Raw genomic sequence first — 23,248 nt, 5'->3', positions numbered from 1 at the left:
CATTTATTAAATGCTTCACTTTAATGCATGTTATGTTTATTGTTCAAACACAACCTGTGCTACCTTTAACGTAGCCAAGCTTAAAGGATCATCTGCAGTCAAAATTAATAGTGTGATTAATCTGCGTTAATACATGATTAATGCAATAATTTTTTGTGATTAATTAATCAGTTAACGCTTTAACAGCACATATATATATATATATATATATATATATATATATATATATATATATATGTGTGTGTGTGTGTGTGTGTGTGTGTTAGGGCTGTCAAAGTTAAAGCGTTAATAGATTAATTAATCACAGAAAATTATCGCATTAATCACGTATTAACGCAGATTAATCGCACTATTTTTTTCAAGCGCACTTGAGCCTTGAACGTAACCGCGGATGTTACCTTGAAGGCTGAGCAGGTCAGTGATTAGGTCAATTTACGGCATTTCCTACGCCTGTTGTTCCAAAATTTGCGGGGTGACTCCAGTCGGTGGTAAATTTCACTTTAAAAAAACACCCCAATGGGACTTCAGATTAATAAAAAGTAATTTGAGTTTAATTAATTAATAATTGCTGAATTGCACCCAATTGATATGATGCTGTTACGTTTTGAACAATACACGCATGCATGCAATTGCGTACATGCATTTAATCAATGTTTGCAAATGACATTCAGATAATAAAATGCGTTAATGTCAAAATATTACGGTATTATGTATTCATTTTATGTTAGCCAAATATGCAAGTAATTTAGCTGATTAATCGTGACGAACTCACCACCAGAAATGAAGACAAGCCCTGATATGTAAGTTGAGAAGTAGTTTGATTGTTTAAATCCTGTATTTAAAAAGTGTATTTTCCAGAGTGAAACTGGCAGACAGTGCCTTTAACAGTAAGGGACCAAAATCATTTTTTTTAAATTCACTATATATATATTTTTTACATTATCGACTACTCATTAATCAGTAATCTGTTTTGTGTGAGTGTGTCTGTGTATGTGCCAAATATTGAAATCGGCATCATCATATTGGCCAGGGCCTAGTTAGTTGGAGCCACCTGGCAACCTCTGCTATTACTATTATTGCCTTGTTGATTTAATAGGACCTATTAAACAAAACACAAACAATTTTCATATTTCTTGTTATGCTTTTTCTTCTTTTTTTTTTTATTAGTCCTGGAAAACATGTAAGGCATATGGTAACATTACACACTGAAGCGTTACAAGCTGTACAGGCCCACACGGAGCCCACCCAGAGTCAAGCACAGAAAGAAGCAGCATCAATTCAATTAGGGTTTTACAAAATAACAAAATAAACAACAAAAGTGGTTTTGATGAGAATATTTTTTTTATGGGGCAAAAAAAGCTACACAACACATGCAAAAATCATCACGTTTCATGGAAGTCTGTGTTGGGTGGGGGGGGCAATGGTAGGCGTTGTGGTGTGGGGATGGGGATGGACGAGAGGCGGCACATTCCCAGAGTTAGGTGGCTGCCCCATGCTGGAGGCTTCGCTTGGCAACTTGACACGTGATTGAGTGGGCATTCTTTCTCACACGACACCACCACTTGAACACTAAACTAAACTGTACATACACAACATACACACACTGTTACTTTTAATCTTTTCTTTTTAACTAAACATGCTTCCTAGTACTGTACATGATCAGCCAATAACTTGAACCTAGGCCGCCTCGTTGGTTGGCTGGCAGCCGTGAGTGGAAATGGGATGTGGAATTTGGGAACACTTCAACCAACGGGACGCGGACGTGACGGATTGTGCTGTAAATTGAGCTAAAACTGTTGGAAGGACCTGAGAAACCACATTAAAAGAAAGACGGTATCTGCTCCAGAAGCCAAAAAAAAAAACAAAGAAAGAAAGAAAGAAAAGGAATGCGATTAGACGCTCGTTGTCTCAGTGCATTTTTTTAGCCCCTCTTTCCTCGCCACACACACTTTGAAAAAGAGCATGTGACATCCAATCCAGAACCGCAATGTTTGCTCGGAAACTTTCCTCCTGTTGCATAAGTGTCTGGAAACGCTGCAAAACTATTTAAAGATGTCGCAGGAAGTGGTGTGCGGATCCACTAACAAGCAGTTTACCTCAGACTTATGACATACAGTGCTGCACGTACCAATGCCTTAGGTCACCTCTAGCTAAGCTCGGTGGCTTAGTGGTAGCATTCCAAGCATTACACATTAAGGTTTAAAGGTCCCTCGAAAATATTTGTGATGAATGGGTAGTGGCGCGCAATCTCATCAGTTTTCAAATGCAGCCCTTTAATATTTCTGTTGCACATGCCTAGACAATTGTGATAATAGTGCTCGCATCAAGGCTAACATTTTAATCCAGTACAGTAACATTGAGTGCAATTCAGTTGTATTTAACGTTTAAATGAAGTTGCATTTATTTTTTATAATGTTGAATGAATGTTTTCAAATATTTATTTAGGTAAAATTTTTCTGCCAGATATGTGCAATACTAATTTCTCTCCCCTATAATTAAGTGCAGCATTAAAGTTCAAACTGTGCATCATGTTACTGTGGCTTACATTAATGTTAAATGGAACGTAATATTTAGGAACACCACCTCTGGCTTGTTTTTTGATGAACACTTAGGCCTACTGCATGACTTTTCAAATAGGCATTAGTGGGACTAAATGTTAATAGTCATGATGGTGGTACATGGAGCGCTTAAATTATTTACAGCTGCTATGTGAAATAGAAATTTTGTATTGTGTATTTGCTAAATTTGCTGTATTCTAGTACACATGGGATTTAGAGTAAAAAAAAACAAAAAAACAGCATAAAGGCAACCTAATACATTTTAGCACAGTATTGTATATTGACAGATGTGTTACGTTTCCCTTTCCAGACACGAGCTTGTTTTTTGTTTTTTTAACCGGGATCAGACGTAAGGCTCGCATGACCGCAGCCGGCTGGACCCGAAAAAACATCTGCTCGCACATTCGCCACACGAGCTCATGCAGTTAGGAAAGAAAGCAAGAAAGTATCTCCTCCATCACGTACGCTTGGTGTTGAAGTGTAAAAATGGACCTCGTCCAGCTCCTTCTCACTGTGACGTGGTTGTAAACACGTGGACGGATCATGGCGGACCGCATACGGGAGCTGGTAGAGCACAGTGAAAAGGATGTTTCTGTCTAGTTAAGGAATGGACTGAGGTAAGCTGTGTGCAAGGAAGGAGGAGTAGGAGGCACAGTGCAGGCCCACGAGCTAGAGCGACAACCCGACAATCAAAAGCGAGAAAAAAGAAACACATGAAAACAACAACCGTCTCTCGGTGCACATATTTGGGATATTTGTCAGAAACGCTGTGAATCTTGTCTTCTAAGGAGGATGAAAATGCATCCAAAACCACATTTAAATTCATACTGTATATATATATTTTGTATGCGCTGTAAATATTCAAAGCATTGACAACAGGAATATACATTTGTCATTTGGCACACGTGGTTCGGACACAAAAGACACGCATAATAATAAAAAGGGTCCCCGGCACTCCAAGCAAACAAAACAAAATACTTTGACTTTTTGGGGGCAGGCGGAGCGGTTTTGTTGTTGTTGTTTGTTTGTTTGTTTGTTTGTTTTGAACGTTTGTGTCATCACACATGGCACTCGGAACAGAAGCACCGTGCACAGGTTTACAAAGGGAGCCCAGCAGATTAGAACAAATCACGAATAATTACAATAATCATCATCATAATCAGAACCAGAGCTGGACAGGCTGCACGGGTGCACGCTGCTCGCACTCCAGCCCACTGGGGGGAACCACGTGGTGAATGAATTGAGGTTGGGGCTGGGGTGTGAGCGCCTTGCTTGTAAGTGCATTAGGATCAGCGAGTGCAAAACATACAAAATACCACTTTGTCCTCCGTGTTCAGGCCTGGAAGAAGGGGATGGGGGCTTGCGGGTTGGGTAAAGATGGTGCTGGGCTTGGCTAGGTTGGGGTACAGATGACCTGAGGAGAGACGCGCACGCACACGCACAATGGCACACAATGGCATGAGGGAGGCCACTCATGCTTAACACTTTTTTTTTTCTATACATTTATAAACAAATTCACCAGTTGCCATCTAGGGGGCGCCCACACTAACAGACAGGCAGGCAGACGGCAAGAGTTACACATTTGGATATTTTTTAAAACAAAAAAAAATACGACTGCCAGTTTAGTCAGAAAAAGGCACAACAATAATAGCGAAAAAGAGGATATGGAAAGCAGCAGGGATGGGCAAAACAATCTTTGATAAACTGATCAATAAGAATTCTTTTAGTTGCGCATAATTAGTTATGTTTTGAAGCGATCAAGTCAGAATTGTATCAGCCACGGGACGTTGAGTTACATCTACGCAGTCAATACAACACTTCCACTGGCTATGGACACAGGAGTTAAGAACATTGAGAAAATATCCTCCCATCCATCGCATAACAATCAACTAACAGATTATTAGTGTTTCCCATAAACCATCAAGGAAATGTAGTCGAATGCCCTTACATAAGGTTAACAAACTAATTTTATGAGCAGACCCTCACACCCAATGTCGTGGTGAATCCTCAAAATGATTATCAAACTTTGATGCCACGCTCCACCCCCATTAAACAGGTGGTGAGTGTGTTAAAGCTCCCAAAAGGCGATGTAGTAATAAGAAAAAGTTTTAGTTCAAATTTGATGTTGATTGGTAAAACTGGTGTCAGGGACTCATTTTCCCAACTTGCCTGTGATGCTACTGAGTGACATTTTGAGGTTCGATATTGAGACTGCCAAAATACACAAGTTTTTAGTCTGGATACTTTGCTGGTTTAATTTGATGAGTTTTTAAAGTCCCCTTTGTTTCAGTGTCCCGAATGTGCATAAATGAAATTTGCTTGTGGCATCATTCAAAATCTTCTTATCGTCTGTGATGTTCCTGTCTAAGTACTAAAAAAGTATGTTTTATAGTCAAAGTAAAATTGGGGGGGGGGGTTTGGGGAGAGATGTTTTGAAATGTGAAAATGAGCTTTGTGAGTAAAATTTACCTAACCATCACTAGGTGGCACCATACACTATTTAGCCACAACCTGCTCCAAGTCAGTTGTCAATACTTGCTAGGTTTTATCATTGGATTTTTTCTTGTTTTTTGTTTTTTTAAGAGGAAGGCCCCATGCCTTTTCAGTGTCATCATCTAAAATACTTGAAGGGAAAAAGAGGAATAGGGGGGTTGGGGGGTACATTGTTTGCACACATGGGATGGGGGTGGGGGTTTGTGTGGGGGAGGGATAGTGGCATCTCTTGACAAGCCTGATGCTTGTTGCTATGCCGACCACGGAGAGGGAACTGGAAGGAGAAGGGATTGGAGGCTTGTACTGGAACCCCCGCCCTTTTGTTGGTTGGGGTTGGGGTGACGGGCAGGCCTCGCTGAATAGGAGTGAGAGAGAGGCCTCGGTGTGACAGTGCTTCTTTCAGCTTGTGGCCGTCATCAGTTGGAAAAAAAAAAAAAAGACCCCCATGCTCCTCTTCTTCTCACTGCCCAATTCATCTTGCACACAGAGAGGCTCTTTATGAGGGACTATTATTAACTGTGGAGCTCTTTCTAATTAGCAGAAGATACTTGTTGATGCTGTCTGAGCGTCGGCCAATCATAGGACTCGCTGACTCATCCGAGTGATATAACGAGGGAGAGAGGCAGGGTGGGTGCGGTTTGTCTTGGTCGTCTTTGTGCCTGTCTGTGGGCGAGGTTGATGACGGTAAAAAGGGGGGGGGGGGGGCAGGTAACAATAATTAAACATAGTAGGAAGTGGTGGCAATGGTGGGGAGAGGGTGGGTGGAGATGGTCGACGGGAGGGGGGGACAAACACTGTCTGATGAGATGATTTTTTTTTTATGGTCAGGCAGGAGTAATCAAGAAAGAAAAGACATGGATGGGAATGAGCATGGTTTAATCTCACCACCCCACTCCCACCACTGCCACCAGCCCCAAACCATCAATCTCCACCCCGCCTTCACTTCTCCTCCTTCTTGGCCTCCTCCTTCTTCTCTTCTTCCTCCTTCTTGGCTTCCTCCTTCTTCTTGTCATCTTTCTTCTCCTCCTTTTTGCCATCATCCTTCTTCTTGTCATCTTTCTTCTTGTCGTCCTTCTTCTTGTCATCCTTCTTCTTGTCTGCCACTGGTGCTTCTTCCTTCTTCTCCTCCTCCGGCATGGGCTCCGTGATGAGGACCACCTTGCCGATGTTGTTCCTCTCCTGCATCTTTCGCATGGCGTCGCCTACCTGCAGAGGGAAAGAGAGGGAGAGGGATTGGTTGGTTGGAAAGTTCATAATACAAAGAATCGAATCTATGTCTCTATTTATTGACATTCAGTGTGATAGCAATATTTATGATTACTTCTTCAGTCAATACATAACTCCCAGTGGGACATACCCAGAACACTGTACCAGGAAGATGTCCAGGAGGCATCCAAAGATGCCCAAGCCACCTCATTTCACTTTTCACAATGCTAATGAGCCTCCTGTATCTCTAAGGGAGAGTCTTCACACCCTGTGGAGCAAACTCAATTCGGTACCACCACGGTAGCCACGATCTTGTTCTTTCAGTCACAACCCACACCTCGTGACGATAGGTAAAGGTAGGAATGTAGATCGCCGTCAAGAACTTTGCCTTTTGGTTCTGCTCCATCCAGGTTTCCTGCAGCCGACATCCTTCACCCATCCAGCCACAAAATAGTTCTAAGAATCCAGGCACTTGATGGCGTCAAAGTCCTCTCATGTGTAGGCGCTCTTCTTCACAATGAGATCATTTAAAGTATTGTAATAAATTATGTGGGGGAACGTTGTGGCTTGCTTTGAGCAGGCCGATAGTGAAAGTAGATACGGATCTTTCCCTCCAACCAACTCCAGCTATTGCCGATACCGGCTAAGAACGGCTGGTTCTAAGTGTGTCGCAATAACTATGATAACTATGGACGTTTTTTGGTACATTTGTCATGTTTAGACGAATCGTTCACCGAAAACGATACTCCCTTCGTGTCTTTCTATGGTTTGTTTGTCCATCAAGAGGGTAAGCGGTCGCTAAGCATTCTGGGTAAAGTGACGTCAGCTGGAAGGGTCTATTCCACATTATCAGCGGTGCCAAGTTGGAAAAAAAAAACAACTTGCTGACACTTCATCGGCAATCCTTAATAATGTCCACCTCGCGCATGTATATCATGTCCTTTTCATCAAAGTGACTGTCAATGTTCTTGGGCGGAAAGTTGAAGGATAAACACCTTCCACAACATTGTAGCCTATGAATGCTGCGGCAATAATTTCCTGCCACATGGGGAACGTGTTCAGAGAAAGTCACGTGACGGATCTCTATGTCTTTAAAAAAAAAAAAAAAAAACGCCCATATTTTCATCTTAGGTCTAAAATTTTATTTACGCAAGTCTTAAAATTCTTACACCCGCTCTGTCCATCCGTAGTACAGGAAAATTTTTGAACATGTTAAATTAATCATCATAATTAATCAAAAAACAAACAGGCGTGCGCTGATGCGCTGTTTGACAGATGAAAATGTCATTTGTGCAGTGTTACATGCACCGTTGTCACATCTTGTCACAATAAAGCTATCCTTACAGCTGGAATATGTGGACACTTTTATTTTGTAGGTACCACGGGAAGTGTTAAGTTAATCTTCATGATGCGTGGAAGGGGGGGGTGCAGCTGCAATTTGCCGGTTTACTTTTTAACTAACTTGTCTTAATCTCATCTGAAAAGTGTTGCGTTGGCAAACATCGGTAGGCATGAAAATCACGCAACTTTCAGCGAAATGTGCCGTTTAGAAACCAAAATATGTGAGCTACGTGAATCGTGAAGACCCGTGTGTGTCGGTGGGGACTGCGATGTGCTACGTATGTCAAAGCTAATACTGTAGCTGGTAGGAGCGGCACCAATGAATTACGTAAATCAAGTGTTAATCTCCAGTCACCACCTTTACTATTTCAACAACACATTATAGCTAAACTTGCCAAAGGGATAGACATGTGTGTGTGTGTGGGTGTGTGTGTGTGTGTGTGTTTTTTTTTTTTGCTCTTGACGTCATGCATAGTTTCATAATTACAGTGTGTGTGTCTGTGTTTTCCCCCATTGGTCCCTTCTCACTATATACCGTGTTTCAAATGATGCTATCAAATAAGAGGTTCTATGTTAAAATGTAACTGGAACTGTTAAAATGTGTTTAATCAATACAGTAAAACCTCCTAATTCTGTACATTCAACAAATGACAATTTTCAGTTCTTTATGACCTAAAAAACGTTGTAAAACACTGCTGTGCATATCAATAAGACAACGCATATACTGTATGCTTATGATGAGTTTCTTTCTAAAACTTCCAGACTACGATTATCACGTCGACACATCTACACATATATTTTGGTGACAGTCGGTCACGGTTTTTTGGCCAGTAAGTGATGTAATATTTTTTGTCTACGAGGCAACTAAGAAAGCCAACCGTATGATGTGAATGGAATAAAAAAATATTCACCCTCACCACCGTTTCCAGTATCAAACTGTATCGTGATACTGGTGTTTTTCCATGGCAAAACGATCACACTTATATCTCATTATGACTCACTAACCCAGCAGGAAGGAGGTCAAAGTTGCTCTCGCATTTTGCGTGATTCCACTTGTTGCGCGCCAACAGCACATGTACCCGCCTCCATCTCTTCATGCCTCTTCTCTCGTCATCACTAGCGCGAGGCGGGTGGACCACCTATCGACCGGCGCCACGGCAACGGGGGCCATCTCCTAGCAACCTAAAGCCCTGACGACTTCCACACACCATGGGAAATGAAGGAAGGGAGGAGGGGATGGAGAACAACCGGTGGCCCTCTAATATGAATCCTTTGGGATGTGAATGAAGCGCCATTCACAAAACATTCGGCACACCATCAAAATGGAGCATTATTATCTGTAACAACAGAATTTGTTGACTTTTTTGGGGGGGACGTCAGGCAGCTAATTAGTAAATGCGGCTATAAATAAACCTGCTGCACCACTTTCTCGCTGTTATGATTATTAGAATGTATTCTATAGAGGCCTTGACGGAAGGATTCAAGGTGTGGTTTTGTGAAGAACTTCACCTCGCTTTTCTCTCCCCTCCCCTCCCTCTCATCCTCATCTTTTTCTCTTGCATCAGGGACCCCGCCCAAAAGCCAGACGCGCACGCACAGACGACTGGGTGTCGCCATGGCAACAAGAGAGAGGGGGGAAAAAAGAAGTGGAGAATAGGAGGAAAAAGGAGGGAGGGAGTAAAAAAATCTGGAGTCTGTGACAGATGGAGAGGCAGAGAAATGGCCGAGGAGGAGAAGAAAAGGATGAACAGTGGGAGGGCGATATTTCAGAGGATTCAAATGCTGACCGAGTGTCACACTCTCTTCCCCGTTTTCTCACACTTTCCCATTCATAATCGGCGTTTTGGCAGCTTTCGCCTCACCGACAGTCTGACTCTGTCTGGCCCGGTCTGAGACATTGGTCGTCTTGTGGCTTGAATGTCGCGGATGGCATCCCACGTCGAACACTTGAGTCCTTGCCTCAATCTCAGTTTGAGCCCATTTCATTGGTTTAAAAAGTTGCCAACTCAGCGGCTTTTGGGTCTACTTTATACAACTCAAGATAGCCTCATGGCTAACCATCCCACTTCTGACAGAACACCCACCCACCCCCTGCTTCCCTATTTGTAGGGTCTACAGCACAGAAGAATCAGTGCCATTGGCATCCCGTTTCTGAGACCAATTCTCACATAACTCTTAGGATGAGTAATCTTAACCTCTTTTTCATCCTAAATCAATTGGGTTGGGGGGGAAAAAAAACGTACGCTGACCATGATACTTACAGTAAGGGGCAGAATATTTTAGTCGCACATGCACAGGAATTACCTTTACCAAAGAGTCCCACTTTTGAGACCAATTCTCACAGAACTCTTACCCCGGGTTTTCACCGGTTGCGGTGCGGTTGCGGTGCGGTCCGGCGACGCAAGCAATTAGATTCCATTCATTCGAATGGTGCAGTTTACACCGCTTGCGGGTGCGTTGCGTGTCGACTGCGGAAGGCCTGCGGCGTGCCGCAAGCCTTCGGCAAGGATAGACCTATTTTCTATTTTTAGGCCTCCGGCAAATGGCAAGCTAGCACAAAACACATCGAGCGGGACAGGAAGACCGAGGCAGTTTCAAAATAAATTTCCGGTTACCTTTCAGAATAAAACACTCGCCAGCTCCTATTTCGCAAGTTTTTCAGCAAAACGTGACGTGGGCGTCACCGGGTCATGTGCTCATTCACGGTTTAGACACCAGCGAACATGGATGAGGAGAGGTTTATATTGGAGGTGGAAAACCACAAAATAATATATGACACGGCACATCCTTTTTATAAGGACTGTAATGTAGTGTGAGTTTGATGTTCGCGATTGCTTGTTGTGCCCGTCTCGCTTGCCGTACTGAGCGGCAGCCGGACGCGGAAGACAGAAATAAAGAGTGGACCCGCACTGACCCGACTCTCGTTATTAAAAGAAGTCCACCTCTCTTTCTGCTTCTCTGTTGAGCAGACTTTCTGTATGTTTGTCGTTGTGAAATGCCACATGATCGCGCGCGCGCGGTCCCGCGAGACACGTTGGGAAGTGGGCGGCGACGGAGCTGCCGGACCGCAGCTGTGCGGAGCCGGTGTGGATTGACAAAAAAATTGACCCGTCCGGAGCACGCAGTCAAGACGCACCGCACCGCAACCGCACCGCAACCGCATCCAGTGAAAACCCGGGGTTAGAGTCTTGCTCTTAACTGTCCTTGGTAACTTTGTTGAGAAAGGAATTTCACTGGGCGGACACTCACCTGCTCCAGGTGCCAGGTAGAGTCGATGCGGGGCTTGACTTTGCCCTGCTTGTAGAGGTCCAGGATGGTGTTCAAGGCCTGGCTGATCAGCTCGGTCTCACCGTCCAGGTAGCCCAGATGGAAGCCGCACACTGACTTGTTGCTCTGGATCAGATTGAGCGTATGGATGGAGAACTGGTGGTACCAATTCTTGGCCACCGCCAGCAAGTTCTTCTTCTGACCTGCCAGCATGTTAGCGGCACCTGAAGAAGAAATGCTTGGTTTACACGATGCGTCACATCAGGTGTTCCTTTCATATTCCCACATTGTAGAGTGCACACTCTGGGATTCAGACACATTTGGAGTACACAGAATGTGCTCCATTGTTTGGCTCTGCGGAGCTCTGATAAGATGGAAGAGAGGGTCCAGGATGAATGGGTGAGGGTGGGAGGCCGCATGCAAAGATTTTTGTGCTACATGGAAAAGCCAGAGCCCTGTTCTCTGTGCCTGCTGTCTTCGCCCACTGCGGCAGGCATGGCCATAGAGGCCTTCTCACGGACCACACACATTTTAAGGGTCAGTATATTATAGTCATGAAGACAAAAACGGAGAAGACTGCAGACTTTCGTGACCCAGTAAACTGCAATAATATTGTCGTAATATCTAGACAATAGCTGTGGTATAATGAAGTATGACACTGGCCAGTTTCTGCAATTTATTTTCAACAGGTTTGACATAGGCGTTTGGTCTTACAGGGTTAGCGAATGCACCATCAAATGATGCTGTGATTGTCAGTCTGCTATACTGTGGCTCTTTTTAAATGGTGCTGGTTGGCTTTTTTTGCGTTTGAAATTTTCAAGTGTTGATGCTTAATAAATGTAATCAACTAGAACTATTCATTTACAATTAGTTAATAATAAATAACATTTATTGGGATTTTTTGTTGGTTTATCTTTTGGCTCATGTGTCAGATTGACTCAGGAACATAATTTATGTGAAACAATACTTTAGTCAATATTAGGGCTGGGTATTACCAACAACCTCACGATACGATACGTATCACGATACAGGGGTCACAATATGATACGCAGTTACCTTGAAAAAGTAACTTAGTTACTTTACTGATTACTTGGTTTTAAAAGTAACTAAATTGCGTTACTGATTACTTGATTTTAAAAGTAACTAAGTTAGATTAAAAGTTACTTTTTTAGTTACTTTCAGCAGCTGCCAAAAACACCATCTCAACATAAAAATAATGCAGTAGAAACGGAGTTCCAAATACTTTATTGAAAGTGCATTTTTAACATGAAAATAAAGTTTTTTTTTATGAAAAACAAAATAGGCAGTCTCTCTTGACTTCTTGTAACGTAAATACTTTTTATAAAACAAAAAATAAAAATCTATCCAGTAGGGGTGTGAATTGCCTAGTACCTGACGATTCGATTCGTATCACGATTCACAGGTCACGATTCGATTCGATACCGATTAATCCCGATACGAATGGTCACGATTCGATACCGATTAATCCCGATACGAATTTATAAGTCGATTGTTGCGATTTTTTTTCATTCATATTTAGAAAATACTAATCAGTAAGCTTGTAGAGTGTAAGATTTATATGAAAATGTATTATTTATTTATCTGAAATTTCAGTCTTATAGAGGTTGTAATCTGTTTCATGTTTGAACAGCATTAAAATAAAATATTAAGGCTTAATGTTCCGTTCATATAACATCCTTCCATGCTCAAGGTGTGAATCCTAAAAAAAAAAAAAAAAAAAAAAAAAAAAAAAAAAAAAAATCGATTCTGCCAATTATTGAATCGATTCGAGAATCGCGCGATGTAGTATCGCGATATATCGCCGAATCGATTTTTTTTTAACACCCCTACTATCCAGGTTGAAAATGAAAATCCCCTAAATTCCTCTATTGTTTGTTTGTTCCGCTATTCCAGTGTGTACACATGTATCAGTTTAAATATTTATTAGTAGTTATTGACAGTTATAATTGTTTTTTGGTTTGTTTGTTTTTTCTCTTCAAAATAAGGATCAGGAAAACAAAAGGTTGATAATTTAATGTTAAATATAAATATGTAACCTTTAGATAGACACCAACACAATTAAACAGAATATTTGCACATTGTGAAGTATTTCAGAAACATAAATTTAAGACATGAAATAAACCTACCGTCCAGCCAAAAGAAATATGAAGCCACCTTATGGAACAATAAATCTATCAAACACATTTTAACCACTTAATATATGCAAAAATATTTCCAAAAGTGCCCTTCCCTTTTTATCAACAATTTTTGTATTTAACAATTGTTTTTTCTTTTGTCATCACTTTCATTTTTGGTTAATGTATGACATCTTTTTTTGTTTTTTTAATCTGAGACACGATGATGACCACAGAATCACTACTGTTTATATTTAGTTTTTTGGGCTGTCGTAATCGCGGGCACGTCTCAGTTCTCCTATCTGCTGCTCATGCTAGTTGTAGACATTGACAGGGAGCCACAAACTGAGAAATGAGATACTTGCAGTGTGCTTTTAGCTTAGCTGGTGTGTTGGCTGTGGGACATACCTGTGTCGTTTGAATCCATGCATTGGATCGTCACGGGAGTTATTCTTTTTGGCTCGCGCGCAGTACCAACGCCGGCCCGGGACATACAAGTGCACCGAGAGGACTCGATAGCCATGGGAAATACCGAGACGTACGGCACCGGCTTCTGCTAACTGTCTCCATTTGTATCACTCGTTGCGCGCGCGCGCGCCGTGTCGCGAGCACGGAAACACGGAAGTAGCTTGAATGGTGATGCTACTGAAATGTAAACAAAACAAGTAGAGCACGGCGCAGAACTCTTGCTATTGTTATGAAAACCATAAAGCCTCACTCGCAACCGATACGGTCGTTTAGCTCCCCTTGACGAACGATGGTTCGGTCGAATCGTTTTTTTGTTCCACCCCTACTGAAAACGTAACTTGTCTGACGTCACTCCCCCTGGCGAGAGGGCGGAGACGACCTCATCCCATAATGCTTCACGGGCCAGTTGAGGATGGAAATAAATTAATTTTTTTTACCACTTTTATGGTCCATAATGCACACTTTTTTTGTTGTGTTGTGTGCCTGTTGGTTAATAAAACTAGTAGTAAAAGTATCATCACTTTTGTTTTGAATGTGCAAACCATTCATGACCAGACCATGGCTGAATTCAGTGTGGTGATCAATGACTTCTGCCTCATCTTCGTAGTTAGCAGTAGTTGTTTGTGACTGTTACAACAGTGAGATAGTTTGCCTTCTTCATGAAAATGTGGAGTAACGCATTGATTCTCTGGACAGTAACTTTAATCAGACTACTTTGTAGAATAAAGTAACGCGTTAGACTATTAGTTACTTTAGAAAGCAAATTTTTTGAGTAACGCGTTACCGGCAATACTGATGATACGTAACGCGATACATATGTATCCCAATACATTGTCGTCCCGTTATTTTACATTCATTTACTTGCATTTATATTAGAACAGTCATACACATACCTAAATAATATGTTTATTATGCTGGATGGCAAAAACGGTTTTGTTAGCAGCTCTTCTGGTTACCACTGTGCGACATGCCTGGTCTAAATGTGTGCGCACTGCAGAGCAAAGTGCCACTTTCACAGGCGCACCGGGAAACTTTATGACTAGGCATGGGCCGATATGAGCAAAAATATGAAAGTATTAAAATTACAGATCTAAAATGTGCTTATTTAAAATATTTGGCAATTAACTTCAAACGCTGCAGTACAATGCAAGCTGCGCAACTTCAAAGAGGCTGCTGTTCCTGCGCAACCAACACAGTTAAATAGTTAACTGCCGATTTAAAATGAATGAGCAATATCGATTCAGATGCCTGCGTATCCATACGTGTATTGTAATGAGGTCCACAACGATATATTGCCGTATTGATTCTTTGAGCACTCCCCTAGTCAATATGGTGTGTTGTGTCTTGATTATACTGACCATAGGTGATGAGTTTTCCCATTGGTTTCAGCAGGTTGTAGGCCTTGTGGGTGTCTGATCCTCCAAGAGGGTCCAGTACTATGTCCAGTCCTGTATGGGAGACAAAATTAAAATAGCACACAATAGACATTAAGCTCTAATTTCCTGGACAACGCATCTGCCGGTGGGGCGTAAATGCAGCAGATGCTGATTTTCGTATCCAGGTATGTATTTCTCTATATTAGTAGATTTGTGGCTAAAAAGCTTCTGAATCGATTTTACGCCACTGAATTGTTTTAGTTTGTATTGTTCTGAATGAAACAATATCGTCCGTCCATCCATCCATCCATTTTCTTAACCGCGAGGGTGCTGGAGCCTATCCCAGCCGGCTTCGGGCGGTAGGCGGGGTATACCCTGAACTGGTTGCCAGCCAATTGCAGCCAATATCGCCCTTGAATCAATAACCATGTATACTGAAACGAATTGAATCATTGATAAACAAATCGTTTCACCCCTAGTATGACCTTTTATATTACTGTATGATGTAATGACTGGGATTAGACTTGTTGTTCATCTACATTGTAATACTGTATGTTTCACTATGATTTACTCAAATCACTTTGCCATCAAATTCATCATTCTTATGAGAGCGTATGTTTCTGAAACATATGCCGTCTTTGGCAGGGGGTTTAAACATTTTTTTTTGTTTTTTGTTCACCCTCTCACCTTTGGGACTGATCTTGCGGACCTCCTCCACGTAGTCCTTGGTGCGATAGTCGATGGGATGCGTGACACCGGCCTGGCCGATGGCCTCGTGCTTGCTGGCCGACGCCGTGCCGAACACGGTGACGTCCTTCACTGTTTTGCACAGCTGCGTGGCCGCCGTGCCCACGCCCCCTTATGGGGAACATAAAGGTATCAAATGTTAAAGGATAACACATTGCAGCAAACTAATTTTTTTATTACCTGTAAACAGCTGTGTGGAGTGTAGTTATTGCTATTTGCCTATTCCTGAAAATTTGTCTATGTGAGTTTTTGAGATTTTTTTTAAAATTAATTGAATGTCTCATTAGTGTCTGATAAGCAATACATGACTTGATGAAGTTGTCAGTGCATACTAGCATGCATGCTAGTGTATGTTTTAGCATGAAAGCATGCTACCATATGTTTTGAGCTAGCATATGTTTAACCGTGCCTGTGCCCAATAGTGTTTTGCGCCTTACGTGTGTGTTAAATACAGAAATAGCACCCGTAACTGAGACTGCGCCTTTTTATATGGTGCACCTTATGGTCTTGAAAATACGGTAATTATTTGCCAAGGTGAGATTCACCACCAAATGTAAATCTTCCACGCAAAAGCTATGCTGATCTCTGATTCAGCTTACGCAAATAGAAGCCTCTTTCCTAGTGGCAACACCCAGTCCCACCCCTCGTAACAAAAGTCCATTTCAGCAAGACAAGGGCTAGAATTTATTATAATTATTGATCAGAAATACTATTAAGATGCCTACGAACTGACCTGGTTGTGAAAAAAAATTGCAGAACATGTCTCCACCCTAGCAACATAAGACATACAAAGTAATGTCATGGCCACTTTTTAAGACAAATAGGGCAACGTGATTAACATTATTCATCGTTTTGAACAAGCCAGCACCATTTTGTTTTGTGCTTGCAGGTATGCAAAGATCGTATTGTTACACAATCACATTAGCGAGCCTGACACTCCACACAATGAGATGGCCAAATGATCCATCTGTCGCTTTGTTTTCTGGTTCATTCAAGGCATCCCACATGTCTGGTTTTCTACCAGTCGCACAAAAACAACCTTTGGCCCATCGCAGACATTTTAAGAGGATATCTGTGTTTGCGCTCTGTTTGAAAGCGCATAGCTGCGTTTGACGAGAAGTAATAGGTTACTGATAAGCGCGAGGTGGGCTTGTTTGAAATGGAGGTTGACTGGAAAGGACTTGAAGTGAAAGGCATCCATAAAGGTCATTCATATGCCCGACCCCGTTGAGCTCCGCTCATCTAATCTGATAGCGCAAAGCCTTTGAAAGAGCAGACATTTTTACAGTGTGGCTGCTGGCCAGCATAAAGTAAACAGAACATCCATCCATCCATTTTATTACAAATTATACTTTGCACTTTGGGAATTCTACATGTATTTAACTTTTAGGATTTTTTTCTTCTTCTTTTTTAACTTCATGTATGCTTCTGTTTGCATTTTAGGGGTCCCCAGCACAGGAGCCCCCCGCACTGAAAGGTTAGAAAAAAATGAGCCCCTAACAGCACTTTGACCAATTAACATGAAATTGGGTGGAAATATTATGTCTATCACAACAGGATACACGAAAATGTCTCTAGGAACAATGCCTGTAATTGAAGAGGAAGTCGTCCATTTTGGTTCAAAGCAGCCATTTCAGTTGAACTGCAGGGCTTGTATTTTGACCTTCATTTTCAACGCTATCATTTTTTGGAAGAGTGTCTGCAAATAATTATTTTCCATCCATCCTTTTTTTTTAAACTGCTTATTCCACACAAGTGTCGCTGGGTTGCTGGAGCCTATCGTGGGCAGTAGGCAGGGTACATCCTGAACTGGTTGTCAGCCAAAATAATTATTTTCTAATGTTTTATTTTATATATAGGAAATCTTACCCATTTTTAGATTTAAAAATTATTTTTACCCTCATTTTCTTAAGAAAAAGCATATTTTATATTTTTTGTTGTATGTATTTTTAAACTACAAAGTACTATATTTTTCTTTTGTTCAAATCATATTCAAAAAAATTCATTAACATTAATTTTGAAATTATTTCAAATTCTATACTTTATATTCTGTATATGTATACAATTTCTCCATATGTATATATACAGTACAATGCAATATACATAGTCATACTTTATCATATTTAGTATATATATATATATATATATATATATATACACATATATATATATACACACACACACACACACACACAGTACATAGGTATATACATTTATGCAAGCATGATATATATTACACCAGGGTTTGTTTGTTTTTAATTACCACTATTTTTGCAATATTTTCTTAATTTGTGAAATTGTCATTGGCAATTCCTCAAAAGTTATGGAGGGGTAGTAGGCAAGAGCCTAGGAAATAAAAATTCCAGAAGGTGCAGAGTTTTCTGGGGGGGGGGTTTTCCCCTTGAAGTGCTCCATCTTGCTGATGCTGCTCCCGAAATGGATCTAATAAAATTGTGTGGGTTTGCCTAGCATGCATATATAAACATATAAAAAGGTATTTTACAATGATATAATAGCATTACCACTGACTGACACCTTGCAGCGGTGGGAGAGTTGTTGCTATAAACAACGGCACAATGGCTCCACTCTTGCGGTGGTGAGTAACCAAAAAAAAAAAAAAAAAAAGTGTTGCCAGGGAAACACGTGCCAAATTGCTGGCAATGAGTGAGCAAAAGGAGACATTTTGTTTCATGTGAAGCCATAAACGTTAGATGACAGATGTTCCATGATGTTTGTAGGAACCATGAACGAAAGAAATAAACGCACAGAAGCAAAAGTACTGTATGGTGACCGTTGCAAAGAATTCATATCTTTACACAAATCCGCCAGCGCTGCTGCTGTAAATTGTGTATAAACACAGTCGCTCCACGTTGGCACAAAACAAAACGTGACCTTCCGTGCAGACGTTAAATTAGCACTTGGCCGACAGCTGAACAAAACAAGCGCATGTCGAGCCATCAGATAACTTTGTACAGCGTGGGTACGTGTAAACACAAGCTGCCAGTCAGTGGAAGATCTAGAAGGTACCTGTCCGCCGCACCCCCCTTTCTCCCCCAGTCCTCCTTTTGAAGAAAACTCCTGACAGTGCGTCACAAGACTTGGGATCCTCGCCAGGGGCCTCCTCGTGCACTTTTAACTGGCTTCGCTCGCATTCGTGCACATGTGCACAGATCACAGAGTTTAATCCGGGCAAGTATGCCGCCGCTCCAAACAAGAACGCTTCATTTGCTCCATGAAGTCGTCGCTTGGTCAAAAATTCAAAAAGTCTGATTTTCTAATCCCTAACCCTCACCCTAAACCCGAAATTTGAGCCCTCTAAGTCTTGCACTAATTAGCCCAGACCACCACTAACCACTCTCACCCCTTATTTGACTCTGACTGACCCCCCAATTGGGCTGTCACAATCACACCTTTTAAGACTCGATTCTGCCATCGACCATCCCAGTGGTTCTGAAATGGGGGTACATGTCGGCCTACCCCTGGGGGCACGTGAAGGTACTCCAGGTGGTACGTGATATTTCAAAATATATTTAAAAAGTACCGTATATGTAAGTATATCAGAAAAATATAAGTTCATAAAATGAATTTTATATTCAGTAGGCTTTTCTATTTCAGTGTCCTAAAAAACAGCATCTCTCCCATACCAGAATGGTTTGACCCAACTTGTCATATGCCACCTAGAATAACCTGTCAATTACTGTAAAACTTTAAAAATGCAGTTAATTATTTATTTTGAGAACTGAGCTTGACTATGATCCCAAAAGAGAACACTTTATGTTGATTTATGTGCACAAATCTTTCTTCATAATTAAATAATCTTTTTTGATATATCTTTGTATTTCCAAATAATAGACCACGTAAATACAAATAGAGTTCCAAAGTTGAATAAATCAGACAATGATGGCACAGTACTTTTTTTTTTTTTTTTTTTTTCCCTTTCAACCAGAAATGCTTTGCGCTGGTTACTTGGGTTACTTGGTTGAAAAAACATTTCACAGTGGGTATGTCAGTGAAAAAAGGTTGAGAACCACTGGACTATCCCATGAAATGATTGAGTAGCTCCACCCTCCTCTTATCCTACCCCTTTACTCTAAGTCAAACCTTCACCTGAAGACCATAATGCTAACCCCGACCCCCTAAAGCCCTTACTCAAACCTTAACCCGACCCAAGATCCACGGTTAAGGCTGAGAAGGCAAACTAAGCGAATTCCTGTTCCTAATTGCATTGGTTCTCTTGAAATCAAATTGAAATGTTTATATTTGTTGTCCCCTTACAAAACACCCACACATTTAGTTTGTTTGTCCCCTCAGTCACAACAAGGATTTTTGTCTCTCCCCAAATCCTGACATTGACATACTTCCATCAAATAAGGAATTTGAGACAAAAACACAGAGGAATCCACCACAACACGAGGACACTGTTGTTATAGTCAGAGCCCGACAACAGTGCTATTACAAAGTAAATACTTGTTGGATTTATAGGAACATGACATTGAGATAAGGTGACACCTCAGCATCATCCTGATTAAAACTCACAATGTCTTCATTTATATTCAAAGCTTCTCCCTTTTTGTTTTTTTTTTCTACAATGTAGGAACCTCAGCTTGTTAAACTTGAATATAACAGTAATATTATACTAACATTTTAGGCACTGCAAGATATCAAATGATGATTAAAATGTCCACAATTTTGAATGGAAAATGTAATAAATCTATCCATCCATCCATTATCTGGACTGCATATCCGCTATTATGTCTATAAGTAACATTAACATCTGCAAAGTTTCATTTCATTCCTGTTGATCACCATTTTCTACCAAATATACTGTCCACTTAACATTAAATGCATAAAATGAATTACAATAATATTTTTATTATTGATCGCGAGATGCTGTGACTATCGCGAGACCGGTAGCGAGACTGGGAAAATCTAACATGGCGGCGCTCTGCTGCTAAAATAGAATTAGCTTTATATTTCTAATTAAACCCGAATTTAATGATTAGATAAATTCGATTTTTTTCTTTTCTAAGAAAGATCGGAAATATTATCCAGTGTGGACGACCTCGAACGCTTTATTGACGATTATTTTTATAGCTGCGCGATGGATGATCTGGCGGCTAGTCGTGATAATCCTTCGAAAAAAAGGAAAAATGACTCGTCAACAGACACGGACGATTTAGTAACCGCCGACGTATCGGTGAGTATGCTGGATTCCATAAATAAAAAACTTGACGCCCTCTGTCTTATCCGCGAGGACGTCAAAGAATTAAAGGCAAGTTTGGAATTCGTCAGCCAACAGGTAAGCGATCTCCAACGCGATAACTCCGAGCTACGCTCCTCTCTCGTCGCTGTCACAGCCGAGTTGGAGACGATTAAAAAGGAAAATAAAATGCTAAAGGAAACGGTCTTAGATGTTCAATCCCGTAGTATGCGGGAAAATCTAATATTTTCAGGTATATCCGAAAATACCCCAGATAATCCAGAGGGCGAGATAAAAAAAATTATGACATTATCGCTAAAGATCCCTCAGGAGACGGTAAATAATATCTCTTTTCACCGTGTACACCGGCTCGGAGCTCGCAAGGGCAATAAGCCCCGTCCTATTATTGCTAAGTTCGAACATTTTAAACATAAAGAATTGGTAAAAAGTAAAGGACGGGAGCTCAAAGGGACATCTTTCGGGATGAATGATCAATTCCCAAGAGAGATAAACGAGCGGCGAAAAGTACTGTTTCCTATAATGAAACAAAATAGACAGGAGGGTAAACGGACTTCGATGGTCGTTGATAAATTATATATCGACGGCCAGCTATTCCGAAACCCAACCTCGACCCCTTGGCTGTTCTAACTGATAATTGGTAGAGCCGAATATTGTGTGATTATTTGACGTATGTATATGTATGTGTATGTATATGTGTATATATGTATATATATGTATATGTATATATACAGTATGTGTATGTATATGTATGTATATGTATGGATAATGGGTTACGAAACTGAGAATATGAATTTATATCATGTATAGGCTATATAATAATAATAATAATAATAATAATATAAAAATATATTCTTAAAAAAAAATACAAAAATAATAATAAAAATAATAATCTCGCTTAGGTCACTATTTACTGGTGTATTGTTATGTTGAATCCCCCACAGATTTCCTTCACACTCACTTCCCCCCTCGTTTCTTCACTATTATACTTATCTACTTGTTATCTCTCTCTTTATATAAATTGCCTAATTACTCTTTTGCTATCCTACAATATGTTAATATTAATAAGCAGCTCATATAGATGTATACATAAGACTGAGTCTATATTGCTTGTATGCAGAAATTAGTTCTGGTCTCCTGGAATGTGTGTGGCGCTCGCTCCCAGGCAAAAAGAATAAAAATTTTAGACCATCTCTCAAAATTTAAGGCAGATATTTGTCTCCTACAAGAAACCCACTTACAAAAATCAGAAGAAAAATTATTTATAGATAAAAATTTTAGTCAAGTTTACTCTGCCTCCTATAATAGTAGACAAAGAGGTGTCTCTATACTTATACATAAGAATTTCTTCTTTACTCTAAATAATATAGTAACAGATTTAGAGGGCCGATATATTATTATCCAGGTAACTATATTTAATAAAGTATATACAATTGGTAATTTATATGCCCCAAATAATGATGACCCGGATTTTTTCCATGAATTTTTCTCTCGGTTACTCGATTTAGCAACAAATTCTACTATTATTATTGGAGGTGATTTTAACACGGTCTTAAACCCGTTAATAGATCGTTCTAATAATACGATATATACAAGGCGATTACGATCCGCTAAAGTAATAGATGAATATATGGAGGATTTTGGCCTCAGCGATGGCTGGAGACTTCAAAACCCAACTAAGAAGGAATTTACTTTCTTCTCTGCTGTGCACCGATCATTCTCAAGAATTGATTTTTTCCTTACAAATAATTCTATTGTTGATAAAACTGCTATAAAAATACATTCTATAATTATAAGTGATCATGCACCAGTCTCCCTCACTCTACAAATTGACTCTACCTTTAAACTACCCCCGATAAGGCGTTTTAACATCTCATTACTGAAAGACGTAGAGTTTGATAAAATTATTAGAAGGGAGTGGGCAGATTTTTTGGAAATAAATGACTCTCCAAATATATCTCCATCTCTTCTCTGGGAAGCAGGAAAAGCGGTAATTAGAGGGAAAATTATATCATATTCAACTTATAAAAAGAAACAGGATCAAAAATTAGAAAAATACCTGGAAGATAAAATTAAACAACTAACGGATGAATATGCATTAAACTCAAATAATCAAATATGGACGGAACTACAGAATATAAAAATACAGTTAGATAACATGTTATCTAAAAAGACAGAGTTTATAATACAACAGTTGAGATATAATAATTTTGAACATAATAATAAATCAGGTAAATTCCTGGCAAATCAACTTCAACGGAATCGGGAAAAATCTCTTATAACGGCTATTAAAGATATAAATGGTGAATGCACACAATCACCAGAAGAAATTAACCATATTTTTTACAACTATTATCGAAATCTATACTCAGAAATTAATAGACCTAACCCTGAACATATTGAGGTATTCCTAAATAGCTTAAATATACCTCAGTTATC

The 23,248-nt window shown here is 40.4% G+C and overlaps 1 protein-coding gene across 1 annotated transcript in view; it reads right to left on the bottom strand.

Annotated features, from left to right (window-relative positions):
- Positions 1 to 1,129: 1,129 nt before the first annotated feature.
- Positions 1,130 to 23,248, bottom strand: part of vat1 (vesicle amine transport 1) — a 54,629-nt gene continuing 32,510 nt past the window's right edge. Inside the window, exons 3-6 of the mRNA XM_077495463.1 lie at positions 15,532 to 15,702; positions 14,827 to 14,916; positions 10,848 to 11,089; positions 1,130 to 6,257 (exon numbers count right to left, since the gene is read on the bottom strand). Of these exons, the coding sequence (XP_077351589.1) occupies positions 5,991 to 6,257; positions 10,848 to 11,089; positions 14,827 to 14,916; positions 15,532 to 15,702 (770 nt within the window). The 3' untranslated portion in view covers positions 1,130 to 5,990. The remainder of the gene's footprint in view (positions 6,258 to 10,847; positions 11,090 to 14,826; positions 14,917 to 15,531; positions 15,703 to 23,248) is intronic.

Source organism: Festucalex cinctus, chromosome 1 (assembly GCF_051991245.1).
Source record: "Festucalex cinctus isolate MCC-2025b chromosome 1, RoL_Fcin_1.0, whole genome shotgun sequence".
NCBI classification, from domain to species: domain Eukaryota; kingdom Metazoa; phylum Chordata; class Actinopteri; order Syngnathiformes; family Syngnathidae; genus Festucalex; species Festucalex cinctus.
This window is presented reverse-complemented; position numbering and strand designations above follow the sequence as displayed.